The sequence below is a fragment of the Copadichromis virginalis genome, linkage group LG6 (assembly GCF_057382275.1).
Source record: "Copadichromis virginalis isolate Kocher_CV1m ecotype Utaka linkage group LG6, C_Virginalis_male_GT1.1, whole genome shotgun sequence".
Classification (NCBI taxonomy): domain Eukaryota; kingdom Metazoa; phylum Chordata; class Actinopteri; order Cichliformes; family Cichlidae; genus Copadichromis; species Copadichromis virginalis.
Genome location: NC_140623.1, coordinates 41,241,219 through 41,261,423, shown reverse-complemented (window position 1 = coordinate 41,261,423; position 20,205 = coordinate 41,241,219). Strand labels below are relative to the sequence as shown.

At 42.9% G+C, this 20,205-nt stretch overlaps 1 protein-coding gene across 1 annotated transcript; it reads left to right on the top strand.

The window, feature by feature from the left end:
• The first annotated feature begins 713 nt into the window (after window positions 1-713).
• On the top strand, window positions 714-19,953 carry dtd1 (D-aminoacyl-tRNA deacylase 1). Its single transcript, XM_085460484.1, has 6 exons — window positions 714-814; window positions 2,176-2,266; window positions 2,995-3,230; window positions 5,697-5,794; window positions 12,012-12,176; window positions 18,161-19,953. The coding sequence occupies exons 1-5, from the start codon at window positions 772-774 to the stop codon at window positions 12,165-12,167; spliced, it is 624 nt and encodes a 207-aa protein (XP_085316610.1). The 5' UTR covers window positions 714-771; the 3' UTR covers window positions 12,168-12,176; window positions 18,161-19,953.
• The last annotated feature ends 252 nt before the right edge of the window (window positions 19,954-20,205 follow it).

Genomic DNA, 20,205 nt, shown 5'->3' with positions numbered 1-20,205 from the left:
TTTTCTTTAACAGATACTCTATTCTAGCTTCTTTCAGCCCACTGTAAAGGAGGATTTCAATACAACGCAATGATTAAACTCACTTGCAAACACTTTTGATGTGATGACATCTATATGAGGGTGCAGCAGAGCTCCTTCTCCCTCAGACTGATTCAACCTCACTGCCATAAAGAACGCTTTAGGAAATCTTTCCTACAGATTGAAGCATGCTTTTGTATTATACCTTCATGCTGCTGTTTTTTTAGTTATACATATTATTTATTAATCCAATTTGCACTTCTTCTTCATTGTTTTTAACTACATTTTTGTTTGTTTTTATCACACTGCAAGAATTTGTTTACAACAGTCTCATAGTATAAACCTCTTACTTTGTTGTTTATTTGTTGTGTATTGTACACTGTACGATTTTATTCTTTATCATGCTGCTGTAACACAAAAGTTTAACCTTGTGGGATCAATAAAGCATCTATCTGTCTATTAAAGTAGGCTGTACTCCCCTTAGGTGCAGCATGTGTGCATGCAGGTTCACCTTCACGGTTTTCTGGGTAACTAAGGTTTTATTAATTTCACTCTTGCTTTATCCACTTTGACAGCTCGCAGTAAAAACTGTCAGCTGTAAAAGTCTCGCGTGGGCTTTAATAAATTCCTCCCTGTACGCTTGAATCTCAGGACCCGTGTTACCGGTTTCAACCACCAGGGGGAGACATCGTGCCGTGCGCTCTGTTGATTCCCGGAAGTTGTGACAGTGTGCTCCCCAACACAACCACAACAATGAAAGCTATCATTCAGAGAGTCACGAAGGCGAGTGTGACAGGTAAGCTTTAACCTGAGCGCGGCTGCTGCATTTTGAGAATGTATTTAAACTCGAGCCTGCTCACAGCTTCCGCTCGTTTCCGTCGCTGACACGTCGCCTTAGCTAAGCTAGCAGGGTTAGCATTAGCCAGCAGAGTGAATGCAGAAAGAATGCAGCAGAGCTGTTGTCTCTCCAGCTGTCAGCCGCTGCTGGAGCTCAGAGGGGCGTGATAGCAGTGAACATGTCCTGTATGTCTGCGGGGCTGACGGCTGAGCGACAGACGTCACGGCTGGCGACTGTTCTCCGACAGCCGGCCACCTGTCAGCCTCTGCTAGCTGCCGGTGTGCAACAGTAACAACAGCTGGAGGGCAAACAGTTCACAAAAACACGCTCATATATGCGTGGTTACATTTTATTTCTCAGTCTATATTATTTTCTCACGCTAAGAAAGTGCGTTTAAAAATGTCTACAGTGCTGATTTAACCGGTCAGTTTTTATTTTTCTCCTAAATATGCTTAAAAAGTACAAAGTCAAGTCACAATTCTCACAATCTATCGCAATAAAGAAAATCAGTCAAATCCATCTTCATGTTTATTGTGTGGGAAACATGACGTCCTCTAGAGCTCTCTACAGTGGATCATCATTTGATCCTACCCTAGTATCTGTCACACCAACCCTCTGTACGTCCTCCTTCACTACATCCATGAGTCTTCTCTGTGGTCTTCCTCTCTTCTTCCTGCCTGGCAGCTCCATCTTCAGCATCCTTTGTCCAGTATATACAGCATGACTCTTAGTAGCTAGAAGAGCAGAGGTTAGAGCAGCTGGCCAGTAAGCAACAGGCTGCTGGTGTGAGTCTCTGTTCAGATGCTGACATCTCTGACATGGCTCATTTTGTCATGTAAAAAAATAAGTAAAATGAACAAAAAGCTGAAGAAACGAATATTAAAGACACAAATTTGATGGTTTCTACAGTTTGAATAATGGCAAGAATTGATGTTTGCACATATCTTCTGTAGGGCATGCATCTGTGTGAGAGATTACATTGAATGGATTCTGAGACATGCGTTGGTATAATTTCGCTGCTTCGGTGCACAGAAGGCCAAAGTGACCCTCAGACAGTCAAGTAGAACGCGTTTACCGCTAGGTTTAAATCAGTTCCAAGTATCCAAGACGAAAAACAAATTCACTGCAGTTGCAAATATCCACACATGTCCAAAGCTGCCTGTAATGCTTTTATAGAAACTTGAAAATGAACAAATTTTGAGGATGTAAAAACATAAAATCTCCTTTGTCTGATTTCTTCAAGTTGGTTGTGATCTCTGTGGGCACGGCGTTGCCTGATATCTCTGTGCCAGTGTTCATTTTGTTGTGCTTTCTTGCAGTGGGCGAGGAGCAGATCAGCTCGATCGGACGTGGACTGTGTGTGCTGCTGGGCATATCTGTGGAGGACACGCAGAGGGATGCTGAGTACATGTGAGTGCAGAAAGCAGAAAGTACACCCTGAGATCTCAAACACTGTAATTTCATCATAAAAAGAAGGGAAATCTAAATAAACTAAAAGCACACAGTCAAAATAATAAAACATTTATGCAAAAATTAAATGTCTTCAATGATTCTGATCCGGTCGATCTACGTCCCTGCCCTCACCTATGGCCACGAGCTGTGGGTAGTGACCGAAAGAACGAGATCGCGGATACAAGCGGCAGAAATGAGCTTCCTCCGAAGGGTGGCTGGCCTCTCCCTTAGAGATAGGGTGAGAAGTTCGGCCATCTGGGAGGGGCTCAGAGTAGAGCAGCTGCTGCTCCACATCAAAAGGAGCCAGCTGAGGTGGTTCAGGCATCTGACAAGGATGCCCCCTGGGTGAGGTGTCCCGGGCATGTCCCACCGGGAGGAGGCCCCGGGGCAGACCCAGGACACGCTGGAGAGATTATATCTCTCGGCTGGCCTGGGAACGCCTTGGTGTTCCCCCGGATAAGCTGGAGGAGGTGGCTGGGGAGAGGGAGGTCTGGGCGTCTCTGCTTAGGCTGCTGCCCCCGCCACCCGGCCTCGGATAAAGCAGATGAAGATGGATGGATGGCTATTGTCACCGTTGACTGAATTGAAAACAGAAAGTGTAAAATAAATAAAAACAAAGATTAATATAAAATACAGAAGTGTAGGAGAGGCTGCTTACTGTGTTGTTCTCATCTTTGTGTTTTCAGGGTGCGTAAGATCCTGAACCTGAGGCTGTTCGAGGACGAGCACGGCCGAGCGTGGAGCAAAAGTGTCATGGAGCGAGACTTTGAGGTTCTGTGTGTGAGCCAGTTCACCCTGCAGTGCATCCTGAAGGGCAACAAGCCGGACTTCCACTCGGCCATGCCCGCAGAACTCGCTCAGCCTTTCTACGACAGCATGCTGGAGAACATGAGGAGCACCCACAAACCGGAGCTCATTAAAGGTGGGTCAAACAGAGGCGTAGGGCCACGTCAGCAAAGCCTTCTTTTTGACTATAAAACACTGTGACTGAAAGCTGTGGACACCGGTTTGACTCTTTAAACTGCAGTAGCAGTTTAAGATTAAAATCTTTATTAAAAGCAGCTGTTAATGGGACTCTGATGTGAAGCGAGTCAGATTAATGTTAGACGTGTGCGACTAATCGAGTCTAAGATCGCTGCTTTGTTAGTCGGTTAAACAGATTGTTCCTACTTTATTGATGCGTGTCAGCAGTTGGCAAAAGCTGCGACTCTAACGACCAGCAGAGCCTCTTCCTCTCTGGTATGGTACGATGTGAAGGGTCAGACATGAACTATAAACCACTGCAATACTTTGAAGTAGGAAATGAGTGGCTGTGTGAGAGGCGTGTGGATGCCAGCCTGCAGAGAGTGAAGGTTAAAGTTAACACTGCTAACGTTAGCTGTTAAACAGCCATGTTTAGCCTCGTGCTTGGGCTGGGTTCAGTTTTAAATGCTTTCAGTGTGTTTGCTGACTAGTTGACTACATCCCTAGTTTGAATCTTACAATATTTAACATTAACTTTAAATAAATTCCTCCAGCTTCTCAAGTAGTTCTGTTGCTGGTGACCAGTTTACTTGTCCAAAAGTAAGAAACACTGTCCATATGAACATGTGGTTATTTAAGAGAATGAATGAAACTGAATAATATTCTTTGATAATCCAGTTATTCTCAGATGCCGCTGAGATGTGCATCTCTTTTTGCTGATGTTAACGTTGCAAACACTCAGACTGCGGTTGGATTGCTGCGTGTGCTAACATTAGCAGTGCTAGGATCCGTAGCATCCACATGCTTCTTTGGTCAAATGGTTAAATCAAACGCTAGTTTTCTCTGATAAATCGAACCAGCACCTGTCCATTTTCTACTTTAAATGCAGACCTGCGCTGGTTTATGCAGCTGTCGTCTGCCCGACTTTCCACCTCGCTTTTTTACAACTTCCTATCACAGAGAGCGGGTCTCAGGTGTCTGTGGGTGCTACAGATGTTGGAGGATAGTGTTGTTAAATTACAGGACGAGCCGGTGACCAGTAATGTACGTTCATAAAAAGGGAAGAAGAATTGCTTTAACTGACTTGTGGTGCTCAATAATGATGTTTAATCGTCTAATCGACTATTTCTAAACATCCATAATATCACAAGACATGCATGCATGCAGCAAGAAGAACAAAAGCTGTGCTCATGTTTATGCAGGTGGCTCAGTAACATTTCAGTAACACATGATGTAGGACTTTGGAATTGATGCCATAGGTGTGTCTGCAAGCAGGCTGAGGGGTAGCACCGATGGTTGCAGGTATTTTCAGGTTTGTTATAAAGCATGCTTCATCTCGATGAACCCTCTGCTCCACCTGAGTGTCAGATTCATCCAGAGATCACACAGTTCCCTGTAATTTCCAGCAGAAGAGTAAAAAACATATCATACCCATCAGCTGCTTACCTTTAATCTGAATTGTCATGCTGTGTGTGAAGAAAAACGGCTGCGTGAAACCTTCACGCTGATATTTTGGTTAGCGGGTTACCCGCTCCCTCGTCAGGCCTGCTTGTTGTGGAGCTGCTAATTTGTGCTGCTTTAGTTAAAAAGCTGGTCATTAATGAAATGAACTAGCTGCACTCTAATTAGCACATAGCTATTTCATCCTCAACACTCAACGCCCCTCTCAGTAAATCCAGCCCTTCATCATCTTCACTGCCCCACTTTAAAGTCCTCTGATTTTTGCCCCCTGCTGGAGTTTAGGTCTGGATATTGATATTGAGCTGATAGCTGCTGTTTCTAGCTAAGATGGATTATTTTAATTAAAAAAAATAGCCACAGTCTGTTGGCGGTCTTTTCAGAGACCAGTCTTAATAGAGTCCCAGGAGGCTGCAGGACGGCATGGCTGAAAAATGCCTGTTACCTGATACAAAGCTAATTGGAAACAAAAGGTCATAGGTCACAGCTATTGCCACACACTTATGGGCCTGGACTAGTGATCCTGCTCCCTGCTATTTAATTGCCCGTATTCCCATCTCGGTGTAAGGTTACAGCAGATCATCGGTGTGGTGACGCGCTGGCAATGACGGTGGCGGTGAACTGGGTCAGCCCACCGGGGAGCAGGTGAGGAGAACACCTTGTCCCAGCGAGGGAGGTGTAGGGCTTCTTAATTAGGAAGCCTTCCGCCTCCCCCTCCAGAGAGAAAATGCGATGATGCAGCGCTTTTTCCACCGCGGCCCAACGGCTTCATTGTGCAGATGGTGTCATTAATCTCGTGGACTCGGTGGAAGAAAGGAGAACATTTGAGAAACTTCCTGTCCTCGCACCTCTCCGTCGCCTTTGTCCCCAATGTCTCAAAGCTCCACGTCACATCGTGAAACATCAAGTGCTGATGCCTGTAAACTGTAATCTCTATTCATTTGTCTTCCTGGTTTTATCATTGTAGATGGGAAGTTTGGGGCTCGCATGCAGGTCCACATTCAAAACGACGGACCGGTCACCATCGAACTGACATCACCGACTGGACCCACAGACCCCAAACAGGTACATCACTCGGCACGAAGCTTTAAAGACTCATCTTAATACCTCAGATACCACTGGCCGCTGCCTTTCCTCCAATGTGCAGTGCCTGCAGGAGTCTACCTGTTACCGATCACCTGTCATGTTTGTATACGAGTTAGATAACAAGGAGACCTTTCATATGCTGTTACTTGTACTGAGCAGCAACTCTCCCACTTTGTCAGATGACGTTTCAAAGTTTGCCCAAATTGCATTTTTCATGCAAGTTTTCTCCAGTGAATGATCAGAAAAAGCTCCAGTATCAATGCTTGTTTCTGTTCCTCTACATTGAAGACATGAAATTGCTGCAGTTTATTGAAACTAGGATGCGTCCCATGACAATGATGCTCAGAGGAAATCAAAATTTCACATGGATACCTCCCTGTACTTACATTAAAAAAATAAAAAATAAGGTGACTAAGAAAGCACCGATTTTTGACAGACTCCCGTCTCTCTGTACTTTGAGGGCCTGTAACTCTGGTGCATCTAATCAAGGCATGCAACATTTTTTTGAATATAGTCACACTCCAAAAAGTTACTGCACAAAAAAAAAAATTAAAAAAATCAGCTGATTCTGAGAGGGTCAGCAGGGAGGAGCTCCCTAATTTGTCAGTGTGAAGGAGTTCATTTCTATTGTACCACCAGGTGGCGGTGTTTGCTCTCCTCTCATGTACAGACTCTTGATTCTTATGCTACAGATTTTTGTTGTTGTTTCTTTTTTAAAATGAGTGAAATAAGAAGCATCCATTATTTATACCCTTCAGGTTTCTTGAAGTTTGTTTTATTTTTAGTTTATTTTGCTTGATTTTGTGTGATTTATACGAATACTGTTCAATATCTGACTGACTAAAATTAAATCTAAGATTTATAAAGTCATGCATCCTTAGATCTGAGTTTGAAAGAGTCACACAGAGGTTATTTTTAAAATCCACAAATGCTTCGAATTTAAGCAAAGTGAAACTCGAGGAAAGAAAACAATATAAAAATTATATCCAATAACATCTATAAATCCAGCCAGTTAAATGAATATTAGAAGTATAATACACAAAGTAGTGTGTTGTGTGGATGCGTCTGCATGTGGGAAAACCTATCATCTCACTCAAAGTCACAAACTCACAGATCATTGCTGCCCAGCTGATCGTTTTGGTTTTATAACTCACAATCTTTCATCGACTTTTTTCCACAAATGCAATAAAAATTCAACAAAATAAAGTAAAATATTAGAAAAGTAAAACACACTAAATTAGCTTACTTATTTTTACTTATTTCTTTTATTTTTTCATCCATATGAGACACCCGTGTGACTGATCTACCATTGAACAGGCCCCACGCTTTTATTTTGAAGGTTCAGTTACTGCTAACTTGCTGGCTGTAGCCCTTCATGTAAGATGTGCCCCTGTCGTTATGCTGATGTGCTCGTGGTTTGTTTCACTTGCAAAGCTAGTGCTTTTTAGGCTGGGTGTTAAGTTTGCAGAATTCCAGGATCCCAAATCCCAAATTAAGGATTCAAGAAAAACAATCTAGATTTGAGAAAGCAGAAAACAAAACTTTAAGCTCTCAGACAGCAGCCACGATTAACGTGTGTCACCCCCACGGAGCCGCGCTGATTCACTGATATCTCACTATCACTCAGTCGCCTCCGTGAAGGAGCTGAAAAGTCCCCCATTTGTTTTAGTTGTGTGTGTGTGTGTGTGTGTGTGTGTGTGTGTGTGTGTGTGTGTGTGTGAGATAGAGAGAGACAGGGTGTTATGTGTGGGTTTGAGATGATTGGCACCATCGGCCCACATGCTCACGCTCTCCCTCTGCTGTACCTGTCCAGGCTGTAACTGTTTGCTCCAGGAAACCAGAGTCAAACCAGGATGCCTCCTTTCTAAAGGGATGGTTTTATTCTGAAAGTGTGCGCTGTGATCTGAAAGGGTTAGTATATCATTTTGATTGCATGCAGGGAGCTTTGACAGGTTTTCATGCTCGGTGCTTTTAGGGAAAGCGACATCAGTGTGGTGCTGGATGAAAAGTACATTAGCAGGTGATTCATTTTAGCTTCTGAGAAGTCTTGATATGAGTATAGAGGACCAGCTCCAGGGGACTGAAAGCACCAGAGCTGAATTAAATTAACAGTTTTGAAGTTTCATTTTCTTATTTTTTTTCTTATTATTTTACCTTTTTAAATAAACTAAAATGAAGGAAAGGTTCCAGAGCCAATCCAGGATTTTCTATTTGTTTAAAACACATAAAACAAACTTCTTTTAGCTTCATTTAGTCCTAATTTTCACCTTCACTCAAAGTGTCCCCTCAAAATATAAACTGATCTTTATTCTTAAGATCATCCTGTACCACAACCCAATGCTTCTTCAGTGACTTTGTATTTCATTGATTCTTTGCCTTTAAGTGTTTTCTCGCCACATCGCTTGTTAAGAAAACAAACACCGTTACAGGACGGCTGTGAAAATCTGAACTGTGAACAGAGATGTACTTCATAAATTTATCCCCAAATCCTGCTACATCTGTAAATCTTCATCTTCCTCCTGCCTGTTTTTGCAAAATGTCCCTTTTTTTTTTTTTTTTAAAGCAAGCTATTTTTATAAAACCAATTAACACTGCAGCAGATGATTTATTAACATGCAGCTGTAACTAATATTTATCTTTTCTTTGCAAGTCCGTTTTGCATCATTGATGCATTTTTGCTTTCTTTCATTTTTTAATTGAAGCAAAAACTTTGTTGATTGATCAGTTTGTCAGGTTTTAATTTCAGTCACAATTTTTGTGTTTCGACAACTATTAAAACAAGATAACTGAGATCAAATTCTTATTTTGAAGAAAAGTCCAGGTTCACTCCTCATTTTTTTTAAGGCTGGATCAAGCTACATGATCATGGTCTCATTCGTGATTTGTTCAACTTTGGATTTACTCGATTTTCTCTGCAGTGATTCTGTGAACGAGTCATGAAATGTTTTTTTTTTTTTTTTGGGTTTTTTTTTTTGTGCATTTAACCGCTGATTTATGAATGAATAAGAGTCAAGTAATGGAGATAGAAATCAGTGCAAAAGTGGACGGTCTCCTGCAGCGACAGGATGTTTCTCAGCTCCTTCTGCCACCAGAACGAGCTTCGTGCAGCCTTCCTGAATTCTGCTCACTTCTGTGGAGCCCAGTTAGCGTCCTTATGCCTTGGCTGCAGGCAGGCTTTGGCTGCTCTCCCCTTGGTGGACTTGGCTTGCTTGCCCAAAGGGAGGGATATTAAGCAGTCCTCAGAATTTTAATCTTGTCTGTTTGGGATGTTTTGCTGTGGGGGCTGAGGAACCAAAGCCAAGACTGAACATGAGGGATAAAAGGCCAGCCAATAGGCTACGCTTGGCACGGGGTGGGAAATGAAGCAACAGCCAGCAGACACTGTTCCTTTCTTTCCATGAATCAGGGATTTAGTCCACCACAGGGTCAAGCGGCCAGCAAACAATAGAGTTATCCAGAGCAATGAAAATCATCCAGTTTTGGATGTTCTCTTTGGGAAGCTGGAGGCTGCAGCCCGATGGCAGAGGGCTCCAGAGTTTTTCTGTTTGTTCACCTTACTGTTGGTGCATTTTGATTTAGGCTGTGGGCTGAAACCCAACATTCACAGGAGTTACATAATGTTTGATCATGCTAAGCTTTCACTGGGTTGGAGATCAGAGTTTTGGGTTTGGACGGAGCTTTAGTGTTGGAGTTATAAACAGATATCTTTGTGCACTACCACGGTGTTATATCAAACAATCAAGATGTGACTGAAGCACAGCTTTAATTCAAGGGGATTAACAAAAGTATTGTATTAACTGTTTAGAATTTTTTTTTAAATGTACATAGACGCCATTTTCAGAGGTTTAAAAGCAATTGAGTTGACCTACAACCAGTGTTATGGACATGTGAGGAGTTCATTCAAGTGTTGAACTTATATTTGGTAACAGTTCACTGGAACTCTGAATGTGAGGTCCAAAGAGATGGAGATGCAAGAGAAGGAAACAATCATTAGGCTGAAGGACAAAATGCACCTATTAGAGAGAGCAAACACATCAGCAGTGTTAAAAATTAACATTCTTACAAAGATGAAATGCACCAATCAGCTCAGCAATCACAAAAGGCCTGAAGGACCACAGAAGACTACAAAAGTACATGATGACAGAACGATTTTCACGGTTAAGAAAAAAACATCTAAGTCAAGAACACTCTCGAGTAGGTAGACGCATCTCTTTCAGTCTACAATCAATTGAAATGAAATGCAGAGGAAACCAGTCGTTTACAGCTAGATGCAAACCGCTGGTTACACAGGAAGAACGGGGAGGCTTGATTAGATTTGTACATTTGTACAGATTTGTACAACTCCCAGGCCACGGACCGGTACTGGTCTGTGAGTCATTTGGTACCAGGCCGCGAGAGTTGAAGCTCGGATGTGAAATTGATGGTTTTCAGGGTTTTTATCGTTTTTATCTGTAACTTGGTTTCTCTGGGTCTTTTCCCGTGTGTTATGAATAAATCTTCCCTTTTTTGGTACCGGTACTGGTTTTATCTTGTTGTATTTATCCACGACACCTTAAAGGCTGGTCCGTGAAAATATTGTCAGACATAAACCGGTCCGTGACGCAAAAAAAGTTGGGGAACGCTGTTTTAGATGACACGGTTCTGGAAAAAATAATTCTTTGAAAAGAAGAAACAAAGATTAACTTGTGAAAGAATGACAAGTGTGGAGAAGAAGAGGAACAGCTCCTGATCTAAAGCATACCACATCATCTGTCGAACACATTGGAGGTCACATTATTGCATGCGCGTGTCATTTGCTTTTATTGATGACGTGAGTGCTGATAGGAGCAGCAGGATGGATTTTGGAGTGTGCAGGGCTGCACTCTGCTCAGATTCAGCCAACTGCTGCAGAACTGATTAGACCGAGCTTCCCAGTGCCAGTGGATAATGACCCAAAGCAAACTGTAAAAGGAACCTGAGAGATCTCTAAGGCAAAGAAATGGGATATTCTTTGATGGCCAAGTTAACCACCTGATCTCAACCCAATAGAGCATGCTGTTCAGTTATTAACTGGATGCAGAGAGACCCACAAACAAGCAGCAACTGGAGGCATAATTAGCAAAATGGTGTCACTTTCCAGATACTCACTGATCTGACCGATATCATCAACAAAGACAACAGCAGGCCTAGTTTCTTACCACAGCATGTTAATGGGTTCAGCTGGGAATAACTGTCTTTTTTGTACTCGTTGAATAATGTAATGTCTTATGCAATGCTTTGGATTTTTAAGATGACATGTAGTTCATAAATATTTCTCCTACAACCATAAAAGTTTTACCATCTGTGTTTCCAGACTATCTTGGATGTCAGGTAGCATACCTACTTCATCATCACTGTGGAGTGATGTTTATGAACCGTGAAGATGAGGGAGGAGCGGTTTTTGATCAGTAGAGTTGTCTGACTAGTTGTGCTGAGTGGCAGCATGAAGGGCTATTTTGAAAAGAGGGAGTGCGTGCAGTCACAACAATAGACTCATTGAGGGGATCATATGACAGCTCGGAATAGCTCTGAATGCCGAGAGAATAGAAGTAGTCATGTATCACAAATGTGGAGTGCTGGCACGGGCCTCTTTTTCTTTGTTTAATTAATTGTTGTAATTGTCATGCATGTCAGGATCTTTGGGTGAATACTGAGCATACTGCAAAGGTCATGATCTGCAAGTCATGATGCAGCATGTTCATGGTGGGACTACAGAGCCACCAGGAGGCCCAGATGAGTCAGGTTTCAGTCGCAGAGTAGGAAAAGGGAAATGTTACAGTTTTAGAAATAAGAATCCATAAATTATTATTACTTATTCTAACTATCCTCTGTCTACGATGTAATGTGACCGGGTTGTTTGTCTGCTTGTTAGCAGGTGGGGGAAAAAAGCTTATGGCCAGACTTGCATGAAAATATTATTCTTAGGAGCCGGACTCGATCGAAATCTGGATCTGGATTCAGGAATATTTGGAAGGATTCTTTTTGATTACATCATCTACCACAAGGATCAGTCTTAGGGCCTATTTAATTTTCTACTTATATGCTTCCACTTGTGTAAATTTTACAAAACCACAATGTGTGTGTCCCGTGAGAGCTCTGATCTTAAAAGCTTAGCTGCTGTTTTAAACTGCTTGTTGTCTTTCTGACCCAGCCGTTTTGCTTTCTTGTATTTTCTCAGCTATCAAAGCAGGAAAAGCAGCAGCAGAGGAAAGAGAAGACGCGCTCCAAGGGTCCCTCAGAGTCCGGCAGGGAGAAGGGCGCCCAGCGTTCTCGACAGGACCCCAACGCCAGCAGTGGGGCAGAGGGGGACGTGTCTTCGGAGAGGGAGCCTTAGGTCATCAAGGTGAACGGGAAATATGCACACACACACATGCAGTCAGGTACAGTTACGCTCAGGCGTGTCTGTCTAATTTAGTCTTTAGAATTTGTCAATCATTTCCCACTAAATAAAGGCTCATCTTAAAGGGGACGCCCCATGCTGTTATCTGTTATCAGTCTGTGCACAAAGAGCACCTGTGAGACAAAAGCTCAGGCTTCACACTGCTCTAACCGCTCAGTTTCACATTGTTTTTCTACTCTTGCAAATATATGATGTCATAGAAGGAGGATGTGGTTATCTCAGGCACACGGCTCTGACTGTAAGTAAAAGGCTTGCACGCACCTGCTGTTCATACTTTCTACACAATATTCAAAAACAATTTAAACAAAAAAAAGTTGACATTTCTAGTCTAATTCTAACTCTTAGTATTTGCTTCTGCACAGTCGTCATCTCAGAGCTGCAGTTATTGTTTTTTTGGCCGTTGTGGAGGCAGCTCCCACAACTTTGGAGTAGTGATGTAACCTGGAAAGCTCCTCCAGCCTTGGCAGAAGGAAGTTCATAAATTGATCCAAGAAATTAAAGAAACAAACCAAGTGTAAATATGGAAACGTGTCTGCCAAGGCTGGTACCACTGAAACTTCATTAGAGCCACAACAGGACAGCTTGCCGGCCGACTTAATTACCCTGCATGCTCGTCCACGCACGTCACTTTGTTTATGTGTGTGCGAGGTTGTGGGTAGTTGTGTTTAGTGTGCGGTTCTCCTGGAAAGGTCACAGCAAACAGGATATCAAGCTCATAAAATGGCTTTTTACTTGCTGCAACAGCTTTTAGTGACCATATGGAGAGCTGAGCGTCTGGGCTGGCGTGTCTTTTCTGCTCGACTTTTTTTGGGAGGGTGGGGGTTTGGAAACGGCACGGGAGGATGATGCATTGTGAGCCAGAAAGTATCCCAGGATGGAGATCTGTGATGGAGTTGTTTCAGGCACATAATTAATTTAAAAACAAGCTTTTAAAATTAGTCATGTTTTGGAAATTTGGAAGGAGGTGGAGTTTTTTAATAACTCACCTGCTTGCATTTTTGTAAAACTCAGAGTTAGCGATGTGGCTACTTTGAGGTGTGTGCTAACACAGCTGTAAGCACTAGCTGTCTGCTAAGCCTCACATCTGCTAGTTAGTGACTTCTTATTATTAGTTGGATAATAGTAAATCTGCTGTGTTGCGCAGACCATCAAAGACCACCTGGGTTATGGGAAGTGAAATTGCAGTATTTTAGGTAGTGGATCGGTACAAACCCCACTGGGATAGTTGGGACACTTCCTGAAAATCCAAGAAAAACTAAAACCTGATTCTCCTCCTCATGATGTGCTGGATATTTTCAAAGGGAGACAGATCAGGACTGCAGTCAAGCACACAGACTCCATGTCTACGAAGCCAGGTTTTTCCAATGAGGCCTGGCATTGTCCTACACACGGAGTTCCTGGGAAAAGACGATAATTTCCTGATGGGAGCATATGTCTGTCTAAAATTCCTCCTCCTCGTAGTGCCTTCACATATGTGCAAAGCCCCCATGCTACGGGCACTGGTGCACGTTGAGCCGTGAACTCATGTGACCACAGGACACGTTTCCATTGTTGCTCGCTCCATCTCGGATGAGCTTGGGCCCAGAACTCACTGATGTTTCTGCACAAAGTTGTTGGAGTGTGTTGCAAGCATCTAAATGTGTTTAAGAGATAAAATTAAGTTTAAGTGGAAAAAACATTTAAAATCTTTTCTTTGTCCTTTTGTCTGTTAAATAAATGTTCAAGTGTATGACGAAAAAGCCGATTTTAGTTTTATTCCCAATTTTTCTGGAAATCTGGTGTATCTGTATGTATATAATGCTTTACTACTTATACTGAGCAGTCAAATCATTTCTAAACTGCAGTATTTTTTGTATAACTCTATTTATGGAAACAGAGTTATACCTTTAAACAGCATTTCCTGTGCTTACCTGGTTTTAGGTCCTTTTAAATTTGCTGAAACTCTGAGAACAAAATGGCTTTGCATCTGTGCAAGATCATTTTTGTCTTTTGCACTGTCAACAAATGCAGTCACCTCCCAAAAATAGTTATGTCCCATTTATAATATTAGTGTATGGTGTCATGTGCAATATGGCGCCCTTAAATCTGCAGTGAGAAGCAGTTACAGTTGTTCTTGTTTTCCACATCTCCCTTTTTCCATCTGTGCCTGATCTCTTTGTTTTTGTTGACATTGCGGTGAAACTCAGCAACCTTCATGAGAGACAGACCTGTTTGTTTCTCATTTTGTGCTTCTTATTGCAGTGTTGGGGGTGGTTTGGTGTGGGGGGGTATGTTTTGGGGGGTTGTTCTTATTTGCCTTGAGTATTTGTTTACTAGTGCAAAAACAGACGAGTTCTGGGAGAACAGAGATGGGGAGGCATTGAGTCAGCTCTCTCTGTGTCCCCCTCTGCTCTCCCTGCTGAGGCTGCAGGCTCCTGCAGCACAGCTCCTCTCCCTCTGTGAACCCTCTGGCAGACGTGCATTAATGGATATGCCCTCAAACTGGCAGCAATGCTTCCTGATCCTTGTGCTCAAAGATGGGGCAGTGCAGTTAGCTGCATTCAGACAAAAGCATGACTGACACCAGAGAGGTGAGATTAATGGGTTGGTGAGGTATCACAAGCTTAAATCAGTTTCACTGTCACGAAGGTGGCTCTCATTACCATAGTAACTTAAGTTGAACACATAAGCTGGTCTGGAGCAAGTAATGTCAATCACATGGCAGCAACTCAATGCATTTAAGCATGCTGACCTGCTGAAGTGCAACCTGAGCTGGGCTGGTCGGCTTCAGAAACTGCTGATCTGAACTGCAGAAGAGTATCTCTCAGTGTACAGCACATCAAACCTTGAAGCTGATGGGCCACAGCAGCAGAAGACCACACCCTCTGGCAATTTAGCCTGAGAGCGTGAATCCATCAATGGTTCAGGCTGCTACTAGTGTAATGGTGTGGGAGATGCCAACAATGCTTAGTACCAACTGAGATAACCAACTAAAAACCGATAAAAACCCTGAAAACTATACATTTCACACCCGAGCTTCAACTCTCGCGGCCCGGTACCAAACGATTCACGGGGGTTGGGGATTGCTGGCCTACCTGGGTGCTGTTGCCGAGCATCTTCTGATGGCTCATTCCAGCAGCTCACATCATCTGAGTTCACTGTGCTCAAGTTGTCACAAAGGTCACCAAATCTAAATCCAGTAGAACACCTTTGGGTGTTCATTTGACAAATCTGGAGCTACTGTGTGATGCTGTCGTGTTGATGTGGACAAAATCTCTGAGGAAAGCTTCCAGCGGTTTGTTGAATCTGTGTCATGTTGAGTTAAGGCAGGTTTAAAGGCAAACAAGGGGCCAACCCTGTACTACAAAGGTGTGTCTAATGAAGTGGACACTAAATGTAAAATCTATTGAGGAAATATGTGGTGTAGAAGTAATCCGTAGAGTCGAACCTTACTGACGTCTCTCGATTGGAGTAGGCGGCACTCAGTCACTTTTGAGCAGGAGATTATGACACGCCAAACACCCTGAGCCAGAAGCGGAAAACCTGATCCCAAAGTTTTAGACTTTTATTGACTAAATCAGCATTTTCATATCTTGTATGGGGAAAAAAACTCTGGAGTGATCCTCATCCAGTCACCTGATAGCTGCTGTTAGCTTCTAATGGCTTAAAACCTCCATCAAAACATCTGCAGGTGCAATGTTATTATGTCCTCCCTGAACTCCTCCACAGCGGGGGAGGATGCAGTGTAATCCTCAGGTTTTGGAGGCTTCAGCACCTTGTTACATAAGGTCTGACCAGAAGCCAGGGATGAGGGGGAAATGTGAGAGGAAAGGGAGTGGTTTTTTGTTTTTGGTTTTTTTTTGATAAGGTGACTGTTATTTGGATTTTGGAGTGAGAGAGTGCACACACAGCACCTCGGGAAGTGTGTGTTCTGTAGTGAAAGAGAGGGATGGGTGGAAGAAAGAGGAAAAAGGACAGCGGCCTTGCTTGCTTAGCTCTGTAGCTGCATGTTTTATAGAGAGAACTGGTGCTCCCCAGGTTTGCTTTGCGTGACTTAAACATGAGCCGTGCTCGACTTCCATCGAATAATTTGCAACAGCCCTCCATTATCTTCTCTGCTCGTCCTTCCTGTCTGCAACGCTCTAATTTCAAAATAGAGTTATGTTAAGTTATCAGTACAGGAAGGTTTCAGCTGCTGTGAAGAGGTTCCAGCTGTAGCTGTTCTCAGGACTGTCGGAGATGTTCACACCACACGTAACTGCATCTTTAAATTTAGCTTTCATTGCTACCGTCAGCGTTTTTGTGCAGATCTTTTAATATGATGCAGACTTTTGAATTTGTCTGTTCACCTAAAATGGAAGCTGCACTTTAAACCTCCAGGAATTTTTACTTCTTTTCATTTTAACAGGAATAAAATGGGAAAGTAACAAATAAGGCCAAAGTCTGTGGGGGGGGAAAGCGTCCATGCTTAGCTTTGAATGGCTTATTTTAGTCCATAAAGATATTGCTGTCGATATAATCTTGCTTTTTGTGTTAGTTGGTTTTTAAAGATTTATCTTAAAGATTTTTAGTCTTAATCTGACCAGACATGAAAGCAGAGAGAGAGTGGTAGGAAACCACACCCCTGCAGTGGCTTTTAGTATATAGGTCCCCCACTCAAACCATAGACCATCTTTTAGAAAAGATTATTCTTTTTTTGTACCAATTTGGGCTTTAGATTGTGATCTTTGGAGTGTCCCAGTCCATAAATACCATAATCTGTGCAGATTAGGTCCGTGTGTGTCTGCTGTCTGAGCAGGATGGAGCTCAGGATTAAACCATTGTCTTTTTTATGCCCTACATTGTTATTTTATTTTAATTTTCTTGAGGTATCAAAACCCGATGTCATCATTTCTTGATTTTAGTTATCTTGGCTGGAGCTGAATACACAGCTCCAGCCAAGATAACTAAAAACGAGACTTCACCCAACAAAATTCCTAGTGGATAAACCAACTATGAGCATATCATAAGAATCTCATGGAATATTCACAGGTATGTTTCATCTGTTTTCTGATAATAAATATATTATTAAAAGAAAACAAAAAGACCTGCGAGCTTCTATCCTCCAAGCTCGGATCCTCTACCAGAGGCCTGGGAGCTTGAGGGTCCTGCGCAGTATCTTAGCTGCTCCCAGGACTGCGCTCTTCTGGACAGAGATCTCTGATGTTGTTCCCGGGATCTGCTGGAGCCACTCGCCTAGCTTGGGAGTCACTGCACCGAGTGGTCCGATTACCACTGGGAGCACCGTTACCTTCACCCTCCGCATCTTCTCCATCTCTTCTCTGAGCCCTTGGTACTTCTCCAGCTTCTCATGCTCCTTCTTCCTGATATTGCTGTCATTGGGAACCGCTACATCGATCACTACGGCCGTCTTCTTCTGTTTGTCTACCACCACTATGTCCGGTTGGTTAGCCACCACCATTTTGTCCGTCTGTATCTGGATCTTTGTATCTTTGATTCCCGAATGCTAACCAAGCCTACCTCAGACATGAGCGAGAGAGATAAATATGAAGCTGAACCGGGGGGTGAAATTGATTTCATTGTAGTTCTTAACAGAGCTTAAATGTGTTTTTCATCCTGAACTTTCACATGGATATTTTCTGCCCAATAAATATGCTTTGAGGACTCAAAAAGGCTTAAGAAAATTCCAAAGCGCTACATTTTGACTCCTATAAACATAAAGGTGCTGTAACCCTGATAAATGTTGATGGTTTCAGGGTCTAATTTCACAGGGCTTAATTACATTTGCTAAAGTTGCTATGCAACAAAGATCAGCTCATCCTGTGGGGGTCACATGGGAAGATTTTTCCACATTTGGTTGATCTTCTGTAATGATGTGAATGACTGTGTAATGACTGAGAGAGTATGAAGAAAAAGAGTTTAAACTACTGCTGTTTCGTGTCTTGCAGATGTCGTACTGGGGACATGACGGTGAGCCCAGTTTCCTCAGGAAGGCCTTAAACCTCAGCGACTCTTTCACCTGATCCTGGACTGTCCTTCCTGTTTGGAAATCAGCAGGATTCGTTCAGCCTGTTTCAGACATCGTCCCCTTGGCCTCTCTCCTCCACACTCAGATAGGACCGGCTACATGTAGCAAAGATGATGTCTGGCCACATGACACTGCACAGTTTTCTTAGATTTGCGAGGGGAGGCGTGGGTGATGGCAACATCATAAAACCGTGCAGCCCAGTAGCTTTATGTGCTCGGCTTTCCTTTTCCCTTCGCTCCCTTTCTTTCCATCGTTTCATGTTTCTGCCGCCATCTGTCTCTTTGTCTTTTGCTTTCTCTCTGTCTGTTCTGACTTAGTCTCTGTTTAGAGACATGACTCTGACCCTGAAGCACAGCTCAGCTCCGAGTTTATACTGCAGGAACATCATGGTAGTGAGAATGTACCAAGCTTGTTATATATTGTGACACTTGTCAAATTTTTGAGGTCTAAGAGGTTATTTTACCTTTTTGAGTAGCAGATTTTGTTTAAGGTCAAACTGAAGTTGCTACCACCGTCTGCTCTGTAAAAGAAATGGCCCTGTTGTTTGTAGCTGGACAAGTTTACGTTTCATATGCAAAGACTTGAGATGAAACTTCTGTAAAGTCAGTCATTGGTTAGTGAAGTCCTCAAGCTCAGTCTTTATGGCCTTACCTTCTTAATTTGAAACTAAATGTGCACCTGGATCCTGCTTTCTCCTAATTCTGGCTGTAAATTTGTAAAATGATCATCATGTTTTAGTAAAGAAGACCGAAAAATATCAGCGGAGCACATAAACACATCACCAGTATTTACTTTTCCTTCTTTCTTTTTTTTAAATTTGAGATCACTGATAAATTTTTCCCACACTGATTTCTGTACAAATGGACTGCTTTTTTAGCAGCTAGTTGAGTCGCCCCCTGCTGGCCTTTTGCATGGTCTTCACTTTCTGGAATCAGAAGCTACGTCACTAATAAGTAGACAGCAGTCTGCAGCAACACCCCACAAAAGCTTCAAACAACAGCCTGCATTAAATCTCCAGCTACATGTAAGCACGATGCTGCACGCCGACTTGCTAAGTTAGCTAACAAACATCCACTGGGTAAAAGCGCATTGCTAACAACATTAGTTTGGCTAACCAGCCGAGTCTTGGCTAACTACTGTCTGCTAGCAACTTAGTGACGTAGCATAAAGATGGCTGTGTATCATGTACTCATTTAGCGGCGCACATTTGTTAACATTATCTGCTTGCACTGACTCAGCTTTCACTGAAACATGAATGGTAACCAACTAACTCAGAGGCTGCCAGAGTGGATTTGATGCCCCAAATCATTATTGTCTCTTCATTAACAGAAATAAGAATAGCTTTACACTTTAAAATCACTTTGACTAGACTACAGCAGACGGAGATGTGATTTCAGTTGGACTTTAAATGCTAAAATGTGACCTGTGTCTCAGTGTGTTCCTCAATTTATTGACCCACTCAGTGGGAATGACTCTAGAAAGGGTGCTGCAGTCGATTGTAAGACCAGGATCGAGTTTCTGCGACTGCCCCATTCACCTGTGCTTTACACCTGCGGAGAGGGGCCAGCTGCACCTCACTATCAGTGTGACCGGACCAACTCTGACATCAGCTATTTATTCATGTTTCTCATTGTGACGCTGTCCTGCTGTCACTCGACAGATCTGAATGTACGTTTTGTTGTCATTTTTATAAAGGTGTAAGAAAGAAGCGTCTCTCTGTTTGTGTGTTGCATTCTGCTCATTTTAATGCAAACCGCAGGGATGCTTGGCCTTATTTCTACTTTCAGCATCACCACCTGGCCTCTGTACTGTCCCAACTTTAGTTTTCTTCTTTTTTTGGTTGGCTATTCCTGGCCAACCATGCTATACCCCTCTCATCCCTTTCCTTCTGATTTGAGATTGCGGTGGAGAGGAAGAGGAGCTGCTGCATCCTGGATATGGGAGCTATCTGAGAGGGAAGACATG

Bases quoted from the DNA above. Each gene is read 5' to 3' on its own strand.
- dtd1 (XM_085460484.1), top strand. From the start codon at position 772: ATGAAAGCTATCATTCAGAGAGTCACGAAGGCGAGTGTGACAG. The intron at 815-2,175 runs GTAAGCTTTAAC...GCTTTCTTGCAG, and splicing joins CACGAAGGCGAGTGTGACAG to TGGGCGAGGAGCAGATCAGC. The intron at 2,267-2,994 runs GTGAGTGCAGAA...TTGTGTTTTCAG, and splicing joins CAGAGGGATGCTGAGTACAT to GGTGCGTAAGATCCTGAACC.